General features: G+C 39.5%; 1 protein-coding gene across 1 annotated transcript in view; it reads left to right on the forward strand.

The window, feature by feature from the left end:
• The window catches only part of EP300 (E1A binding protein p300), a 65,571-nt gene that overhangs the window by 11,395 nt on the left and 34,088 nt on the right, over positions 1–20,088 (forward strand). The window contains exons 2-6 of the mRNA XM_052639740.1: positions 7,988–8,625; positions 13,701–13,877; positions 15,139–15,400; positions 16,573–16,686; positions 17,579–17,824. Coding sequence (XP_052495700.1) covers positions 7,988–8,625; positions 13,701–13,877; positions 15,139–15,400; positions 16,573–16,686; positions 17,579–17,824 — 1,437 coding nt within the window. The remainder of the gene's footprint in view (positions 1–7,987; positions 8,626–13,700; positions 13,878–15,138; positions 15,401–16,572; positions 16,687–17,578; positions 17,825–20,088) is intronic.

Here is a 20,088-nt window from a genome sequence, read left to right on the forward strand (position 1 = left end):
ATTCTTCAGGCCAGAATATTGGAGTGGGTAGCCGTTCCCTTCTCCAGGGATCTTCCGCACCCAGGAATCGAACCAAGGTCTCCCACATTGCAGGCAGATTCTTTAACAGCTGAGCCATCAGGAAAGCCCAAGAATACTGGAGTCGGTAGCCTATCCCTTCTCCAGTGGATCTTCCCAACCCAGAAATTGAACCAGGGTCTCCTGCATTGCAGGTGGATTCTTTACCAGCTGAGCTACCAGGGAAGCCCTTTGTTCATGTCATATTTTGCTTAAAACTCTTCAGTTGGGAAATTTTTCTCTTTGCAATAAAAATCGCAAGGTATTAACGTTAAGGGTCCTCTAGATTGTTGCTGTTATTTGCTGAACACGTAAATTTTATTCAGCTGATCTGAACTAATCCCTGTGAAGGGCAAGTTGAAATGGGGGCCTGGGAAGGTGATTTATTTAAACCTTTATATTTTTCCTTTCCTTGAAGGCAAAGGAAGAAGCTGAGGAGCTTAGTAAGAGTCATGGATTGAGGCTGGTCAGTATTGAAACACACTGTTCAGTGTTTGTTTAAATCCTGGCATTTAAATTTTTAATTATTTTTCCCTTGCATCTTCATACATACTACTTTTTGTTTGGGATTTGCTTTTCTACTAGTTTTAGACCATTGGGTTTTATTTCTGTTTATGACAAACTGGTTAAAGACATAATCTCTCATTTTTAGTAATCTTTTTCCTATATGCTGCTCATGAACTCACAACCAGGTTTTTTTCTTGGAAGCCCCTTGCAGAAGAACCTAATCGGGAAAGATTGGAAGTTTGATTGTTAAAATAAAACCCTCATGTTACATTTATTGAGCTTTAGTACTCTTAACCCTTTGGGGTTTCCCTGTTGGCTCAGCGGGTAAAGAGTCTGCCTGCAATGTAGGAGAGACAGGTTTGATCCTTGGGTTGGGAGGATCCCTTAGAGAAGGAAATGGCAACCCACTCCAGTATTCTTACCTGAAAAATCCCATGGACAGAGGAGCCTGGCGGGCTGTAGTACAGAGAGTCTGGAAGAGACAGATGCGACTGAGCACACCTCTTAACTGTACCAACATAGAACTGATACAGTTTGGGTAATTTTTCTTAGTCTGTAAGTATTTAAGTTTTGTTTAAAAATGTTTTCGCAGTTTAAAAATGTTCAGAAAAGTTATGCTTCTCATAAGATTCCCTACTACTATAAAACAACTGCTAAAAATGAAGTCTATTTGCTTACTTACACAGAACATTCAGCTGGGATCCAGGGACTTTAACAGAGTCCCTATTCAGTAACAAAATAGTACAATCTCAGGGAAGCCAGTGATGGATCACCAACTGCACCTGTAAAATGAGAGAATCAGTCATTTCTAATCTTGGGCTCTCCCTGAGAGGGGCAGTGTTCTCTCAGAGGCCTGAGGAAAATACATCTTCTCTCTCCCGATTCCTCCCTACCTGGTGTGTGTTGGGCGCTCAGGCTCTTCAGTTGTGTCTGACTCTGCGACCCCGTGGACTGTAGCTCACCAGGCTCCTCTGTCCATGGGCTTCTCCAGGCAAGAACACTGGAGTGGGTTGCCATGCCCTCCTCCAGGGGATCTTCCCCACCCAGGGATTGAACCGTGTCTCTTGAGTCTCCTGCATTGGCAGGTGGGTTCTTTACCACTGGTGCCACCTGGGAAGCCCAATGTGGTCCTGCTTTTATATTTTGTCTGTTTGCAAGTAAACACTACTAGGTGATCCTGAGGATCCTTTGCTCAGTCCTGCCTGGTATATAACTTTAAAAAGAGGATTAATGAATTTACACGTTTTTTAATAGACACATACATTTATATACTTTGGAATTTTTCTCTGTTTTTAATATGTAAGGACCATCTTGTTCGTTCTTTTAAAAAAACTCCATTCATTCATGGGGGTAGAATAAGTAGCCTTTTGATAGAAGAGGTAACATGAGCTCAGTTGGAAAGTAATTGGTAAATTAAGTCGGCTTAAGAATTAGCTTTTAAACTCCAGATATTTGGACCCCTTGAACTGTGCTAAGTTAGGTACCAGTGATGGCTGATGGCATTGGGGAATCTTAAATGTGCAGAACTCTGAGGCACAATCAGACTAGCTCAGAACAGTCAGTGGTAATCAAATGAAATAGTAAGATCTGTTTAGTCATGGGTCACAGTAGATGCGACTCTTGAGTCTTCTTTGCTCTGCAGGCTTTTCTCTGCGGTGAGCGGGGCTGTTCTCGCAGTGCGCAGGCTTCTCACTGCGATGGCTGCTCTTGTTGGGGAGCATGGGCTGTAGGTGCATGGGCTTCCTTAGTTGTGGCCTAGGGGCTTAGTTACCCTGTAGCATGTGGGATCTTCCAGATTCAGGGATCAAACCTGTGTCTCCTGGATTGGCAGGCGGATTCTTTACCGCTGAGCCACCAGGGAAGCCCGTGACACTCTGGCATAGTCTTCCAAATTTAATTTAATCATTGAAAATAACAAGTTTTAAGGAAAGGTTAAGAGAACTTTTATAAATTTGTAAATTACCCAATCAGATATAAATATAGCGTGCAGTTGCAGAATTGCTGGAACTGTTTATTATCATGTTCATTAATTGAGTATATGTGAGGTACTATGGGAAATGTAAATGTTAAATGAGACCCTTACCTTTCAATACTTAAAATTTGGTAAAGAAGATGCACACAAATATTTAGCTATAACAACAAGTAGAATAGGGAGTACACAATTGAGGTTGTAACAGTGAACCATCTTAGAAAATAGGAGTACTTGAATCAGACTTCGAGTTGAAACCTGAGTGGATCTTTTGTAGTGATCACTAAATTAGGTCTGTTGAAAATACAGGATTGCCATTAAAAGAACAACCCTATAACCGTTGTCAAGGTCTACCAGTGTTAGCTTTCCTATCTGTTTCACAGTGGAGCCTAACTTTGTAATGAGATGTTGAATATTTTGAAACAGTAACCGAGTGCAGCAGATTTGGCTGTAGTACAGGTTAAGTTAAATCCTCAAGATGAGGGCCTAGAGTAAGGCTTCTGCATTACTGAAGTTGATTTCTCCTCAATGAACTCTCTATATGTGGCTTTTAACTACTTCTGAGATTCTTGGAGGATTAATGAGAATAATGTGTTTATTGAGGAAACAAACAATATGACACATTGGAAGTGCCTTATAAAAATTTGTTTTCGTTATTATAAGCTAGTCTTACCTCCTAACAGAGTGAGGATTCTATTGAATAATAATAGGTAACATTTTCATAGTTCTTAATATGTGCCAAGCACTGCTCTGAATACTTATAGTAACTTGTCGAATTCTCACAAATAACCCATGAAGTGAGTACTTCTCCTGTTGTGGAAACTAGGTTCTTCTGTGTATACTTTAAAATAGTCTTGTCTGGTGGTTTGAAAAACTGTTAGGTTTTTTTTTGTGGGGGGTGGTATTGCTTGGCATTTGGGATCTTAGTTCCCCAATCAGGGGTGGAACCAGTGCCCCCCTGCAGTGGAAGCATAGTCTTAACCACTGGACTGCCAGGGAAGTCCCCTGTTAGGATTTTGATTGGCATTGCATTGAATCTATAGGTCTAAATTGGGGAAGAATTGATGTCTTTATGTAATATTGAGGATTTCTACCCATATGTTTTGTGATGTTATTCTGTTTATTTCGATGGTCTTTAGTTTCATTGTTCATGTATATCTTCTAATACTAGAAGATTCCCCCCCCATTTCTTAAAATTATGTCTTTATATAATATTGAGGATTTGTACCCATATGTTTTGTGATGTTATTCTGTTTATTTAGATGGTCTTTAGTTTCATAGTTCACGTATATTTTCTAATACTAGAAGATCCCCCCATTTCTTAAAATTATTTCTAATCATTTTTTGCTGATATGCAGAAATGCAATTTAATTTGCTAACCTCTTACTATTTCCACTTCTTGGCTTTGGAATTTCACTGTTGACAGGTGTATTGTTTGCATACAGTAAGTTATGTGTCTTCTTTTTCAGTTTTGACTCATGAATATTTCTTGTATTATTGCTTTGACTAGAGACTCCAGTTCAGCACTGAATAGAAATGGTTGTTTTGGATATCTTTGTCTTGTTCTGATGCTGAAGAGGCTATTTTTAATGTTGGTGCATTATCCATAATTGCTGTCAGTTTTTAGGTTTTGGAAGAGCCCTTTTTATCAATTTAAGGAAGTTCTTAACCAGTTGTGTGTGTGTGTGTTTTATTGGAGTGTTACTGATTTACACAGGCTTCCCTGGTGACTAAAGAGTCACCTGCCAGCGCATGAGATGTGGGTTCAATACTTGGATGGGGAAGATACACTGGAGAAGGAAATGGCAACCCAATCCAGTATTCTTGCCTGGAAAATCCCACAGAGGATCCTGGCAGGCTACAGCCGATGGGGTCGCAAAAAGTCAGACGCGACTGCAGATGAGCGCATAGTTGATCTACACTTGTGTTAGTTTCAAGTCTACAGCAAAGTGATTCAGTTATACGCTTCTCTGTTCTGTTTCCCATCAGGTTTTGGTTGCTGTAGTTTTGTTTTTAAAGTCGTGATTGGGTATTGACTTTTATCCAGTGCCTTTATTCCAGTCATTGAACCTAATGTTTTCTTTCTTCTCTGTTACTATGGTGAATATGCAAACCTCTCTTTCTTGGATTCCTGAAATGATCCCAACTTGGTCATGATATTACACTTTTAAGACACTGATAAATTTGGTTTGCTCTTTTTTAAGGATTCTTGCTTCTGTGTTAATGATTTTCTTTTCTTGTACTGGCCATGTGTGGTTTTTAGAGTATTTCTGTTTTCTAGAAGTATTTGTGTGAGGTTGAATTGTCTTTTCCTTGAAAGTTCAGTAGGACATGCCTGCAAAAATACTTATATTTGGTCTTTATGGGAAAATTAAGCAATTGTTCTTTGATAGTAATAGGAATATTCAGGCTTTCCCTGTTTCCTTTTAAACTTTTTAAATGGAAGAATTCAATTTAATAGAAAAAAAGAATTCCCACGTGCCTGTTACTTCAGGTTACTGATAATTTTGTCCCCTCCTCCCCTCTTTTTTCTGCTGGAGTTTTTACAAGTAAATCCAAGGCTTCTTGTTTCACTAGAAATGCTTAAATATGTATCTCTTAGGCTTTATTTTAATAGCTATTCTGTTGTCGTACCCAACAAAATTAATGATTTTCTTAATATTATCCATTAATCAGTATTTGTGTTATCTTGATTCTCTTCTTAAAATGCATTTCCACAGTTGGGTTTGAATCAGGTATTCAAACGAGGTATTGTTGAGTCTCCTGAGAACGTCTATCGTTGGCTTGTTGGAGATGCCGGGATACGTGTAAATTGCCTTTTGATTGAGGTTTATTGAGTGCTTAACAGGGATTTATTGACTTTGTCTCTTTTCTGGTTTTTTTGGTATAAAATCGATTAGTAATGCCACTTTCTCTTTTTATTGTCTTTTCTCCTTAAGTTTCTCAGAAGTTTATCTTTTATTACTCTCGTCGAAGAACCAACTTACGGTTTTGTTAGTAACCTCTCCATTTTTCTTTTTTGTTGCGTTGCTTTTGTATTTGATCATCTTTTTCTTACTTTTTTTTTCAAATATCTTAGATATTTGTTGATTTCTAGCTTTATTTCCTTTAAGTTTTGAAACATATTCTTAATCGTTACTCAACCAGGGATTGAACCCAAGCAATGAAAACCTGGAGTCCTAACCACTGTACTGCCAGGGAATTCCCCATGTGTATATTTTAAATTTCTAAATAGGTAGAGATTATTTTTTCTTAAACACTAAAAATATGCTGATGTGGAATGTTTCCTTGTGTACTCCCGGGGGACAGTAGAATGGAAACTGCTTAAAAGTTTGTATGATTCCAGTGTTGTGAATTATGTAAATAGAAGGAAATGAAGGAAATATGTAATTATATTAAGCAGTTGTCTTGAGTAGTGATGTCAGGTAAATTTTATTTGAAACCTTATTTATATTCCAAAACTTATCATGAGATACTTTATTTTTATGATGGAGGGGCACATGATTTTTCAGAAGGAAAGAGAATAATTCTGTACTCTAAATCACGTCCTGAGATCCTGAGGTACAATTCAGTTCAACTAAAATATCACCCTTTGAGGAGTTGGTATGTAAATAAGTAACTCATGTCATTCCCAGAGCTACAGTCTGGGTGCATAGGTGGGGTGAGGGGTGGTGGTGGGGAAAAGATGGCAGGAGAGGAGGAAGAGAGACACATACGTAATTTCAGTGCCATGACAGAATGCAAAAGAACAGGAAGTTCACATAAAAGAAGAATTGTACTTACGAACTGAGGGTAATTAGACCAAGAAGATAATTATTAAAGTGGTATCTTGTCTTTGGATGAATTATGTTTAATAGGATTATCAGTTGTAGATTCAACTATATTTACTTTTTAAATACCCAGTAGGGCCTTTTTTGTTTAAAATTAACTATTTTTGGCTGCACTGGTGTTTCTTTGCTGCGTGCAGTCTTTGGCTGTGGTGCTGGAGCTTCTCAGTGCAGTGGCCTCTCTAGCTGCCGAGCACAGGCTCTGGGACACGTGGGGTCACTGGCTGTGGCACTTGGGCTCGGAGTCGCAGTTCACAGGTTTACATGCCCCCGTGCCCAGTCAGGGGTGGAACTGCCCTGCACTGACAGGCAGATTCTTAACCGCTGGACCACCAAGGAAGTTCAGCAGTGCCCTTTTAATGTTAAAACTACTTGGAGAATTAAAACTCGGAACACCTCAGTCCTTCTATTTACATAACACTGGATGGAGGAGCCTGGTGGGCTGCAGTCCATGGGGTTGCAAGGGTCGGACACGACTGAGCGCCTTCACTTTCACTTTTCACTTTCATCCATTGGAGAAGGAAATGGCATCCCACTCCAGTGTTCTTGCCTGGAGAATCCCAGGGACGGGGGAGCCTGGTGGGCTGCCGTCTGTGGGGTCGCACAGAGTCGGACACGACTGAAGCGACTTAGCAGCAGCAATCGTGTATACTTTTAAGCAGCTTTCATTCTACTGTCCCCCTGGAGTACACAAGGAAACATTCCACCATCAGCATATAATGAATTAATACTGTCAACAACCAGGGACAGTTTTGCACTTCCAAGGCACATTTGGTGATATCTGGAGACATTTTTGATTGTCACAAATTGGTAGAGGTACTACTAGCATTAACAAGAGAGACCAGGGATTTGCTGAGCATAGTGCACGGGACAATTTTTCCTTCCTCCCAAGCAGAATTATCTAGCCTAGAATGTTCAATAGTGCCAAGGACAAGGAAACCTAGGTTAATCTATAATTTTCACATCTTCTTTTTGGCACAGGGGTAGGGCAGAGATGGAGTGGTAATGGTTTGTAGGTTGGTGAAGAAACTAGATGCATGGTTTCGTATCTTAGTCAGCTAGATTTTGGTTAAGGAACACTAATCTGTGGTTTGAAGTCAGGTGAACACAACTTCATTCAGCTTTGTGGCAGGTGCTGTGTGATAGCAGTTAGAGGTAAGCAGCCCCCGTCTTCCCGGAGCTTACCCTGAGTGGTCTACAAAGAACAGATCTTTTCCTTTTTATCAGTTGTCTTTTTTATAATTATAGTTTTAATCTTTTGTTTCATTCTGAATTAAGTCTGTGTATAGATTCTGGATTTAGTCTGTGTACAGATTAGTTATTTTAACCTCTTGTAAGAAATTCTGGGTATCACACTAATATGTATACTTTGGTTTTATTTTAGGTACAGTTTATAAATGTTTAAACTTGTTGGCATGATAGTACTCTTTTATGTATATTTTATTTGTACACACACACAAACATGTAAGATAAAACTTTAGTGTAACATGAAAAACTAATACAAGCAGATAGTATTCCATGGGGTGAGGGTTAGAAATGACATTTAATGCTTATCAAGAGCAAGTGTAGAGAAATTTGTAATTTTGACTGTCATATTTTAACCTTTATCTTCCCTCTTTGTTTTTAGATTTTGGCTCTCTGTTTGACTTGGAGCACGACTTACCAGATGAATTAATCAACTCTACAGAATTGGGACTAACCAATGGTGGTGATATTAGTCAGCTTCAGACAAGTCTTGGCATAGTACAAGATGCAGCCTCTAAACATAAACAACTGTCAGAATTGCTACGGTCTGGTAGTTCCCCTAACCTCAATATGGGGGTTGGTGGCCCAGGCCAAGGCATGGCCAGCCAAGCCCAACAGAACAGTCCTGGATTAGGTTTGATAAATAGCATGGTCAAAAGCCCAATGGCCCAGGCAGGCTTGACTTCTCCCAACATGGGGATGGGCACTAGTGGACCAAATCAGGGTCCCACGCCGTCTGCAACAGGTATGATGAGCAGTCCAGTCAATCAGCCTGCCATGGGAATGAACACGGGGATGAATGCTGGCATGAATCCTGGAATGTTGACTGCCGGCAGTGGCCAAGGGATGATGCCTAATCAAGTCATGAACGGTTCAATTGGAGCAGGCCGGGGGCGACCTAATATGCAGTACCCAAACCCAGGCATGGGAAATGCTGGCAACTTAATGACTGAGCCGCTGCAGCAAGGCTCTCCCCAGATGGGAGGACAGACGGGACTGAGAGGGCCCCAGCCTCTTAAGGTGAGTGCAGTTTGTGTGCCCTGTCTGTGTATTTCTGAGTGTTCAGGGGTGGAGGAGGAGGGCCTGAGGTCAGTTACTCATGTATTCTTTACTGTTTATGTTTAATCTTCTTACATTATGTAGCATTTCCTACATATTCTATGCCAGGGATCTATTGTCACAAATTTTATAATGCTCTTACATTAAATGTTAAGTGATACATTTATTTTAACAGCTGTGAAGGTACCTTCACAGTTTGTTTCAAATTGATTGCCAGCTAATTCCTGTTCTCTGTGACACAAATATTAGAATATTTTCATCTCATTTTAGCCTTCATAGCCTCCCTTAAAACACAGTTTTGAGAGAGCTGGCATACTATCTTCAGATAGACTTCATTTGTTCCCATTGCTTGGAATGTCCCTGGTTTTTAACAGATGTGTTATTTTTTTTCCTTATTGGTTGATGGATATTAAGATGCGTTTTTGTTTAGTCACTTAAGTTGTGTCCAACTCTTGCGACCCATGGACTCCAACCTGCCAGGCTCCTCTGTGGATGGGATTTTCTAGGCAAGAATATGGGAGTGGGTTGCCATTTCCTTCTCCAGGGGATCTTTGCAACCTAGGGATCTAACCCACGTCTCTTGCGTTAGCAGGCAGGTTCTTTACCCCTGAGCCACCTGGGAAACCCTAAGATGCGTTAGTTTGCCATTAGGCCCCAACCAACATTCCAGGTGTTCTAATTAACCTGATCTTGGCTGTTATTTGAAAGACTTTTCTTTTTTAAAAAGCCTACTTTCTTAGCCTTATCAAGTAGAGAATGTTAAATACATTTTAAAATACATTTAAATATGTTCTCTGTATAATTAAAATTTTATCAGCGTACATTTGATGTTTATTCTTCCATATTCTTTCTACACATTTTATTTCTTTTTCTTGAAATGACATCACACTATAGTTGCCAGTCTCTGACATGTAATTATTCCTAAGTTCTTGTTGAATGAAAGAGATGGCTTCACTTGTAAGGTGATATTAGAGGTGGGAGAGATTTTTCACTTGGAGTTAGGAGCAAGCGTGCTCTGTAAGAATAATTTGAGCAACATTAGGACTTGTGTATTCCTGAGAATCATGATGGTGAGAGTTCTAGAATGAAAGTAAAACGTGGATGAATTGGGAGTGGGAACCCTGAGGTCAAGTAGATAAATGAAAGCCCTTAAAGGTGTGTGGTGTGTGTGTGTATATATATATTTTATAGCTACAGGGTGAAAAATATAGACAACTTAGGAAAAGATTCTGTTTGGTGTCAACTACCTACTCTGTAGGTTCTCCCTTTCTGGCACTTTCATGTTGCTGTGTTGATGTTTACTTAAAATATTTGGACTGAGAAAGAAACAGAAAGGTAGGGTATTTATTAAGTACCTCTTCTAGATTCTAGGGATATGCCTGTTAAGAGTCCCTGCCCTCCTGATGTTTATATGGGGGCAGGGATGACAAACATTACACCTTCACTGATTGAGCAAATATTTACTGAGTCGTAGCTTTGATGATGAAGCTAGAGCAGTGAATAAGCTCACTTCATGGAACTTACTTTCTAGGGTACACGTAAGATGTAAATTAATAGTATTCCAGGTAGTGCTGTGAAGAAAAATAAGAAAAGGCTCATTAGGAGAATGCCTAGGTTAAGAGTGGGTCACTGTTCTATTTATAATCTCAATCACACATTTCTACATCAGCATTGTTTCAGGTTGGATATATAGCAGTAAATTAATCAGACAAAAAAATCCTTGGCTCTGTGGAGCCTATATTTTCATGGGGAGGCGTAATTCAAATATAAAGACTTTATTACTTATATGAGTACTGAACCCATAAAGTTTAAAAGTAAGAGTATTAAGTATAAGGCAGAGAGGAAGAATCGATCCTGAGAGAGAAAAAGACAAGTCATTATGCCAAATCCTGATGGATTTTAAAGGAGACTCTTACTCCCAAATTTGCAGTCTTGATGGGTGTGGTTTTAGATGTGCTGTATCAGTTTGAATGAAGTCAGTAGTGTAAGAGTTAGGAATGAGTATGGAAAATGTTCAGGATTAGGTGTCTTCACTTCTGAAAGATGCCTTGTCGTCTTTGCTTATCGTTGTACATATCCCCCTGCCACCTCCTCTCCCACCCGCCACCAGTTCACACAGTGCCTGGGGAATGACTGGATATAGATGTATTTATCAAATCCATTAGGTAGACCAGGTCAGGATGTAGTTTAATTTTGTTTTTATTATTTGGGGATTCATGGAGTCACATTTCCACGTTTCACGTTTACTACTGGTGTGCATTACTGTTGATACATGCAAGTCTTACTACGGGGATTCTGTCTCTTAGATATTCCTGGACTGTTCACACTGTTGTGTTTTGGGCACTTGTTTTTGTTTGTCAGTGTTTGTTACCATCGTGTGTCTTATGTGTTCCTGTGTTCCCTAAGTTTCTGTTTTTAATGCATCGGACGGTAAGAAACAACCTGTAGAGTCAGACTTATTTTTAAAGAAAGATAAAATACTCCCCTGCAGCTCCTCTGGTTTTACTTGCCTAGAACTAACTGTGGCTTCCTAGTCCTCTGCCTTTCCAGTTGAGGTGGAGATGTGTATCGCTCTGGTCCAGGTAGGTGGCAGGTAGCTGGACACCTGGATCACATTAGCTGTAGAGAAGGGAACAAGGTGGGATCACTAACTACAGTGTAGCAGAAGTTAAGTACAGTATATTCCCTTCCTATTATACTTGGTGAGAGAGTAGAGGAGGTTGAGTAGGTAGAAACGGTAGGGGTGAGGGGTTGGTTGTCTTTATTTTCTAACACAGGCAGCAAAACTCTGAGGGAGATGGCACACAGAAAGCCTGAGGGTCTTTGTTGGTCACAGTGACCAGAAGTGTTAGGAATGAATTACTGCCGTCTGATCAGCAGTTAGTGCAGTCTGTATATTTGAGACCAGGGTCTGCTAGAGGGAACTTGGAGTTTCCAGGCTATGCATTGTGATTGAGGGAAGAAGCAGTGTCAGGAATTGTTGAAACTTGTTGTAGGCAGTCAAGGTGATGTCTTTGTGAACAAATGTTTGAAGGACCAAACTCTACTAGGATGTACTTGATAAAGACATTATGCATCTTAACAAGAGACATGAAGGCATCTTACTAATTCCAATGTTTTATTTATATAAATTGTGGACTCTTAAATGGCTTTCGTTTTACATCTACCGTGAATTTCCATGCTAATAAGAAACACAAGTGAAATCCAACTCCCCCAAGTGTAGGCGATCACACTGTTGCAACTGTGTTAGTGTAAATATCAGTACTTTAAAAGCAGTATGGAGCAGCAGTGCTCCCAGCCCCATTTGGAACTACCAGAAGAAACTGGAACTTCACGTAAGCCTGTTTTTGTATTTGAGTATCCCTACATTTTCACTGGTCAGATTCACATAGGAAGTTCCAGTTATCGGAGACCAGATAAGTTTTTACTCTGGCTGCGTCCCACTGAGGCTGCCTTTTTTTTTTATGCTTTCACCGGAACGATGCCACTTCCCTTGGTCTCATTCCCTATCATCATCCCTGCCTCTTTGTGAATTTAGTGTTTTATTTCCTTTACAGGTTAGCATTCAGGAGCCAAAAAATAGGGAAGGAAGGTGTGCCACTCACTGCCTAGTTATAGGGAAAGGGAAAAGCTGAAGCAAATGTTGGAGAGTCAAGAAACATGATGCTCAGGTTTGCAAGTAAATGAGTAAGGGAGATAAGTAGTACTTCTGCCATGGAGAAGTAGTCAAGTTCTCATGAAGATAATGAAAGGTCTGGTATACCATCGTTTTTTCCCCCTTATTAGTAGAAAAAAGTGAGGACAGATGGCAAGAAAACCTGTTAGATGCAGTCTACAAAAGCTGTGATCAGGGACTTGAGTTAAGACAGTGATGGTGGGCACGGATACATGGGACTCGGTGGCTAGAGATAGAATTTGAAGGACCCTTTGATAGGATTGGATCTGTCTGAGAAAGGTGAGAAATCTGGCGTGACTCCTTTAGCATCCTTAGTTTCTATCCTGAGTGCTTGCAAGTAGGCAGTGATTGACTTAACACAGGGCTCTTAACGTGGAAGAATAGAGTTGTGAGTTGCATCATTGTTATCATTAAAACATTTGGCTTTTGAATAATTGATGCTGTGTTCTTTAAGCTACAGTATGATGGTTCCACATGGACTTAAATAAAGACAGGGAAATACTTTTTTTAAGCCACGCTCTGCGGCATATGGGATCTTAGTTCTCCGACCAGGGATCCAACCTGTGTCCCCTGCACTGGAGGTGCAGATTCCTAACCACTGGACTGCCAGGGAAGTCCCCAAACTTCCTTTTTAAAGTACATAGGGATTGCAAATACACTCAGATTGCTTTACCAGCCAAGGAGGCAATTTAATAAAGCAGCTAGGGGTAAGATACCAAGAAATGCAGGCTTTAAAGCTTACATGCTGTATCTAGATAATTCAGATTCAAAAAAATTTTAAATCACTGTTCTACTGTGTCCCTAAATTTAAAAAAAGACATATCCCACAAACTACCAGTTTTCTACCTTGTTTTGGTATTTGTTTGTTTTTTTAACCCAGCTGCTCCACACAGCATTTGGGATCGTAGTTCCCTGACTTCAAACCCAGGCCCCCTACACTGGAAGCAGAGTCTTAACCACTGGACAATAAGGGAAGTCCCCTCCCTTTTTTTTTTTTTTTTAATGCTGGAATAAGCATTCAAATGCTTTGATATATCAAGTTCTCTAATATTATTTAAGGATTAGATAGTTTATTGAGTTGAATTGAATTTAAATGAAAATGATTTAGTACATTGAAAGTGGAGATGAATGGCAGAACCTGCTTAGTAGGTGTAGCTAAATGAAGACAAATTTTTAGTAACATCTCATATTTACAGGAAATACCTCTAAATTTACTGTACCTCAGGCCCCTAGTCTTTTTATATATGGAGAATTTCTTTTTAAACTGTCTGTAAATTAGGAAGCGGAAAAGGAAAGGGAATAGTATGTCCTGTTAGTGTGGGGAATAAGATGTGATTTCTTTTCTGTTTCTTGTTCTCAGATGGGAATGATGAACAACCCTAATCCTTACGGTTCACCATACACTCAGAATTCTGGACAGCAGATGGGAGCCAGTGGCCTTGGTCTCCAGATTCCGACAAAGTCTGTATTACCAAATAGCTTATCTCCATTTGCAATGGACAAAAAGGCAGTTCCTGGTGGAGGAATGCCCAATATGGTGGGTAGTAATCTATCTGCAGATTTGTTTTCCATCTGACACTTGAGCAAAAGAAATGTGTTTGGGGCTTCCCTGGTGGTCCCGTGGTTAAGACTCTGTGCCTCCGATGCAGGGGGCGTGGGTTCCATCCCTGGCTGGGGAACTAAGATTCCACGTGCCATGCATGCTTCGTGCAGCCAAAAGATTTTTTTTTTTTTTAAGAATTCTGTTAAACTTTTATGTTTTCTATTCTGCTGTAAAGCAGAACAGGGTTGTAATGGGATGGTCCCTGTGATCAAGGAAGCTTATGCCTGCCTTCCATTTCACATGGTGTTTTTTTACTTGGGTAAAAAAACTAACACCAGTAAGGGTGTTAGTCCAAACAGAAGTAAATGGGGCTGCCACAATGAAAGTTTTGGGGTCCTGCCATATTCAACTCCTTGTATACGCAATTCTTTCTATAGGATAAGAAAGTGGAACCATTTTCCTCTTTGGTCAGTCATCTGGATATCTATTGATTTATATCTGATACTGTTAGAAGTAACTTCCCTCCCTCCCAAAGTTACACATTATTTTTAACAGTGACTGTTGTTATGGAAAAATCTCCAACTCTTCTAACAGTGTTGTTTTTCTAAAGTAAAACTATCTCTAGTTGTAAATGTGTCAAATAGTCCATGTTCATCTTCAAAAATTTTTATTTCCTTTTCAGATATTTTAGGTTTTTTGCTTTATGTCCCATAGTCACTGAATGCCTGTATTTCAGATGCTCTGCTAAGTACTGGAGACAAAAGATTAACACGTTTCTTAGTCTCCAGAAATGTTTACTTTTCTATAGGAAAAAACGAATTTTGTCCAGAGTTTACAAAAACTAGTTTATCACCCACCTGAAAGGCCCCTGCCAGGTCTCCCGAGAAGCTCTTCACTATTTCAAGACCTAACTTGAACATGCCCTTCACAACAAATTCCTTTATTTACCCCCTTGCATTGGACTTTACCATGTCCTTCTCTTTCTTTTACTCTCTGTATGTTACACATCCTTTGATTATATTACTTGTTAATATAGTAATAGTAATTTATTTTCTTGTTAAATTAAGCTTCTTGATGGCAAAAGCCATTGTTTATTTATCTTAGAATCCCCTGTGTTAAAAAATTGGGTCTGGCACCTAGTAGATGACATGTCGTTAAAGGTTTTTCATTGAAAATCTCCAGGTCCGTATTTATTCAGGAGGTAGCACCCAGTGACACCTAACATTGAATGTGTCTTTACTGTTGTATCCCTTAGGGCCAGCAGCAGGCCCCACAGGTCCAGCAGCCAGGCCTGGTGGCTCCGGTGGCCCAGGGGATGGGTTCTGGGGCACATACGGCTGATCCGGAGAAGCGCAAGCTCATCCAGCAGCAGCTTGTCCTCCTCCTGCACGCTCACAAGTGCCAGCGCCGGGAGCAGGCCAACGGGGAGGTGAGGCAGTGCAACCTTCCCCACTGTCGAACCATGAAGAACGTCCTTAACCACATGACACACTGCCAGTCGGGCAAGTCCTGCCAAGGTGAGTGGGCTCAGAGGTTTTTATGCTTCGCAGTCAATATTTATTTATAGTTAGAGCTGATCACATTTTCTCTCTCCTGAGATTCCTTACTGATAATACCTTACTCTATGTTACGATAAAATTCAGTATCATTTGGTGAGTGAGTATCTAGAGATGTGGTAGTAGAGGAAGTTTTAGAGACTTCTCTTTTGCAAGGAACTTTTATTTGCCCCAGCATAGCTTTAAATATTGAGAGTTTGCTGTCATGTAGGCAAACACTAAAAAGAATATTACCCATCTTAATATAATTATAGAGCCATTAGGAATCTGTATTTTTTATTGGCGCGTAGTTGCTTTACGATGTGTGTCTGTTTCTGCTGTACAGCAAAGTGAATATTATACATATTCATATATCCACTCTCTATTCTTTTCGCATGTAAGTCAAGTATTGAGTAAAGTTTCCTGTGCTAGATAGTAGATTCTTACTAGTTACCTGTTTTATAGAGTATAGTAGTATATATATGTCCTTCCCAATCTCCCAATTTTTCCACCTCCCCTGCCCAGTAACTAGAAGTTTTTTTTACACCTCTGATTCTGTTTCTGTTTTGTAAATAAGTTCGTTTGTACCTTTTTTGGGGGGAAGGCTGCCCTGGCTCTTCATTGCTGCATGCAGGCCGCGGGGGCTCCTCCTGGTGGCGGCTTCTCTTGTTGCAGAGCACAGGGTCTAGGAGCTCAGGCTTCACCAGTTGCAGCTCTCGGGGCCTCGAGCTCGAGGGCTCAGAAGTTGTGGCCCACAGGCTTAGTTGCTCTGTAGCGTGTGGAGTCTTCCTGGACCAGGGTACCCTTGCATTGGCAGGCAGATTCCTATCCACTGAGCCGCCAGGGAAGCCCTGTACCCTTTTATTTTTTAAAGAGAAATCTATTTTTTAAATCTGTTTTTCTCACACAGTGTTGTGGTCAAAAATAGAGGCTCTGGAAATCAGACTGCTTGAATTTGAATGCCACTTTGGGTGCTGTGTGACTTCGTTCAAATTACTTAACCAATTTTTGCCTATTTTCTCAACTATAAAATACAAGGATTAATAATTACCCTTTAGGGGGTGTTAGGAAGATGCATTAATAACATTTGTAGCACTCATTATATGGTTGCTAAGTTAGCTAATACTAATGTAAAAAATCATTTTTCTTATTAGTGGCACACTGTGCATCTTCTCGACAAATCATTTCACACTGGAAGAATTGTACAAGGCATGATTGTCCTGTGTGTCTACCCCTTAAAAATGCTGGAGATAAGAGAAATCAACAGTGTAAGTGATGAAATCTTTGGAAACTTATATCAAAGTATTCTTAGACTCTTCACCAGTGCAGTTAGGTGAGATTTAATGTGCTTCTTGATTGTATGAAGTTGCTGTGACTGCCAGTGCTGCCATCCTAGATTATTTCCACTTATCACAGACTTCATGATGATAAGGTTAGAACTGAAGTATTTATTACTTAAAATAAGATCCAGAAAGATCATTGCTTTGACATTGGGCAGATTCTTCTTCTCTACCTGTGATCCTAATATTTAGATAATTTGAAATTAATGTTAAAGAAAAGTTTGAGGTTATTTTTAGAAGCCTGGGAGTGATGAGCTTTTCTTAGAGAAAAAAAAGTATCAAAAGTAGAAAGTGCAGCCAGCACGTCTCATTTAGGATTTAAAAATTTAAATCCTAAATTTAGGATTTAGGATTGAAAGGTAGCATTTAGGATTGAAAGATAAATTTGGAACTGCATATAGCATATTTTTAAAAGGAATGCAATTCCATAAATTAGTAAATAAATCATAGATATCCTAGTAGAGAATTAGGACTAGGAAATAGTTCACTAGAAGGAGGAAATACCCAAAAGTTCCCTATTAAATTAAGTAATAAAATAAAATACCATTTCTTTCCTGTCAGGCTGTCGTGTATTCTTGGTGGGAACATTGATACAGCTTGTGGGGAGGCTTTCGGGTATTTTGGATCAAAAGTTTTTCATGCCAGTGATGCCCTTTGACCAATCAGTTCTATGCTTAGAAATTTAAGGAAATAATGGGAAACAAGGTGCATATATTTAATAATCACACAACAGTATTTTTGTGTTTAAAACTCAGACATGATAGTATTTCCTGTCTCAGCATCTTTAATGTTGTAATACTCTCTCTTCTGTTTTCCCTAGCAATTTTGACTGGAACACCAGCTGGACTTGGCAATACTAGCTCTCTAGGGGTGGGTCAGCAGTCCACTCCCAGCCTAAGCACTGTCAGTCAGATTGATCCCAGCTCTATAGAAAGAGCCTATGCAGCCCTTGGACTGCCCTATCAAGTAAATCAGATGCCGACCCAGCCCCAGGTGCAAGCGAAGAATCCGCAGAACCAGCAGTCTGGGCAGTCTCCCCAAGGGATGCGGCCCATGAGCAACATGAGTAAGTCTGTGTCCTCCTCGTCATGACAGAGGTGACACCAGCTGTGTGTGTGATTGCCGTGTAACATGCAAGGGTAGCTCCTTGGTTCATTTTAGTCTACGTGTATGCGTATGTCTCTTTTACTCCGTCTCTGTTTGCTCCCCCATCTCCCCATCTTTTTTGTTGTTGTTATGTGAATAAGTTTTTGAAATAACTTTTAAAAGATTATAGTGTAAAAATCACCTTGTAATCCATATACCAGAGGCAACAGCTATTGATGTATATCCTTCTTAATCTTGTTGTACATATATTAGTTTCTGTTTCTAGGAATGGGATCCCATGAGTTTTAACAGACTGTTTCTTAATACAGTGTGAACATCTTTCTGTTTCTGTACCTAATGTATCCTTTTTGATGCTTCTATAGTATTTTGTTGTATAGAACAGTCTTGTTACAGGTGGACATTTAAGTTTCCAAGTTTTTTGATATTTTAAAGTATAGAAAGAAATGGTTGTGTTTGGGCTGGAAGTTTTCTTTTGGTTTGAGGTGTTTGATTATGTTTATATAGATTTCAGTGTATCTGATAGCTGGAGTGATTTGCCTTTGAAATAGTTTATCAGATATACTTGTTTGCCTAACCTCTCTCTATTATAGAACAGAGGGAAGGGAAGAGCGAGTTGTGTTCTTATACCCTAATTTGAGGGTGGTTTTTATTCTATAATTATATGGGGAAAGAGATTGGCCCTAAGACTATCTCTTTACTGTCAAGCAGTTAAACATCTATAAAGCAGTTTTGGTAAGCCCATGACTTAATATTTTGCTTCTTACTCTAAAATCATTCTTGGTGATGAAGTTCTCTGTAACTAGACAGCAGTCTGATTTGAAGTAATCTACCATGCTTTTTTCTGTGAAACTCATTTTTGCTATTCTATTGATAGGTGCAATAGGCTTTAGTTTTTGCACATTATTGTTTGATTCTAAATGAGAAAGCAGAGTTGGGCACACTACTCATAAAAATATAAATCTTGTTGATTTTTATTATTTTTAACTTAAAGTATACACTCTCTTATAGCAAGGAATGCTAACCTGTTAAAGAGTTATTGAGAGAGGAGTTTAATTTATTTGCAGTTGGATTTCTTTTACCTTTCTGAGTCTTTTTTTAAATTTTGATCTCTTCTACTGTTTTGGGGGTGGGGGCGTTGCACTCGGTCTTCATTGCTGTATGTAGATTTCCTTTAGTTGCAGCAAGTAGGGGCTACTCTTCGTTGTGGTGGGCAGGCTTCTTGCAGTGACTTCTCTTTGTCACAAAGCACAGGCTTGCGAGCTCAGTAGTTGTGGCGCAGGGGCTCAGTAATTGGTTGTCCCTACTTTTGAGACATCTCTAGTGTGGATGAGCAGGTAAGTGAACAAATAGACAAAACAGCAGGATCTCTACTGCATATTTCAGGTAATACAAATTCTGTAGCAGAGAGGGCCAGGAGGGAGCCACTCCTGGAACTCTGCATTAGAACTTTTTACTGTAAGGCCCCCATGACCCTGTTTAACCACATTCTTAATCTTCTGATTACTGTTGGATTCACTTAATGTATAAAGGTTTTGTCGGGACTTAGAAAAAAATGTAGGTTCTCCTAAGGCTTAAGATTCTCCCTAGGGCTTAAAATATTATGTGTTTTCTTCTTGATTACTAGGTGCTTTGAATTTTTCTTCTGGTCATTTTTTTTTCTTTCTGACTTACTCTGTCAGTGCCAGTCGTGTTTTTATTCCTACATTTTTGTATCTCAAGTGAATGCTCACTCTTAGGGTCTTAAATACAAATCTGTGTAAAGGTGTCTTTCTCAAGTTAGATTGAGCCATTACTTGCAATCAATGCCAAAGATTAAATGAACCTGGATACTTTGGAGGGATTGTCGGTATCTTTTTTTTGTATGCCATCAGAAGGCAGTAAAATAAGCAAATCGGTAATAGTATAATCACTTTTTTCTTTACCTTCATTACTGTTGCCACCAGTGAAACAAATCTGTGTTAAGGATGTGTAATTCTCTTAAAAATGAATATTTCATAGTGACAGATAAGCCACTACCTGCAACAGCATTTCAGAGCCTGCCTTGATGCTGTTAGGAGAGTTCTGCCTAACCATTTGGGAAGTGTGATGAAAGAAGGCAGTAGGATTTTTATTAGACACTGTTGAGAAATCCAGTCAATTATTTGCATTTTAGGGAGGGGTTTTGTTTTCTTATTTTTAACTAAATATCTTGAAGGATATATTAATAAAATGGTTAATCAAAAA

Source organism: Budorcas taxicolor, chromosome 5 (genome assembly GCF_023091745.1).
Source record: "Budorcas taxicolor isolate Tak-1 chromosome 5, Takin1.1, whole genome shotgun sequence".
NCBI classification, from domain to species: domain Eukaryota; kingdom Metazoa; phylum Chordata; class Mammalia; order Artiodactyla; family Bovidae; genus Budorcas; species Budorcas taxicolor.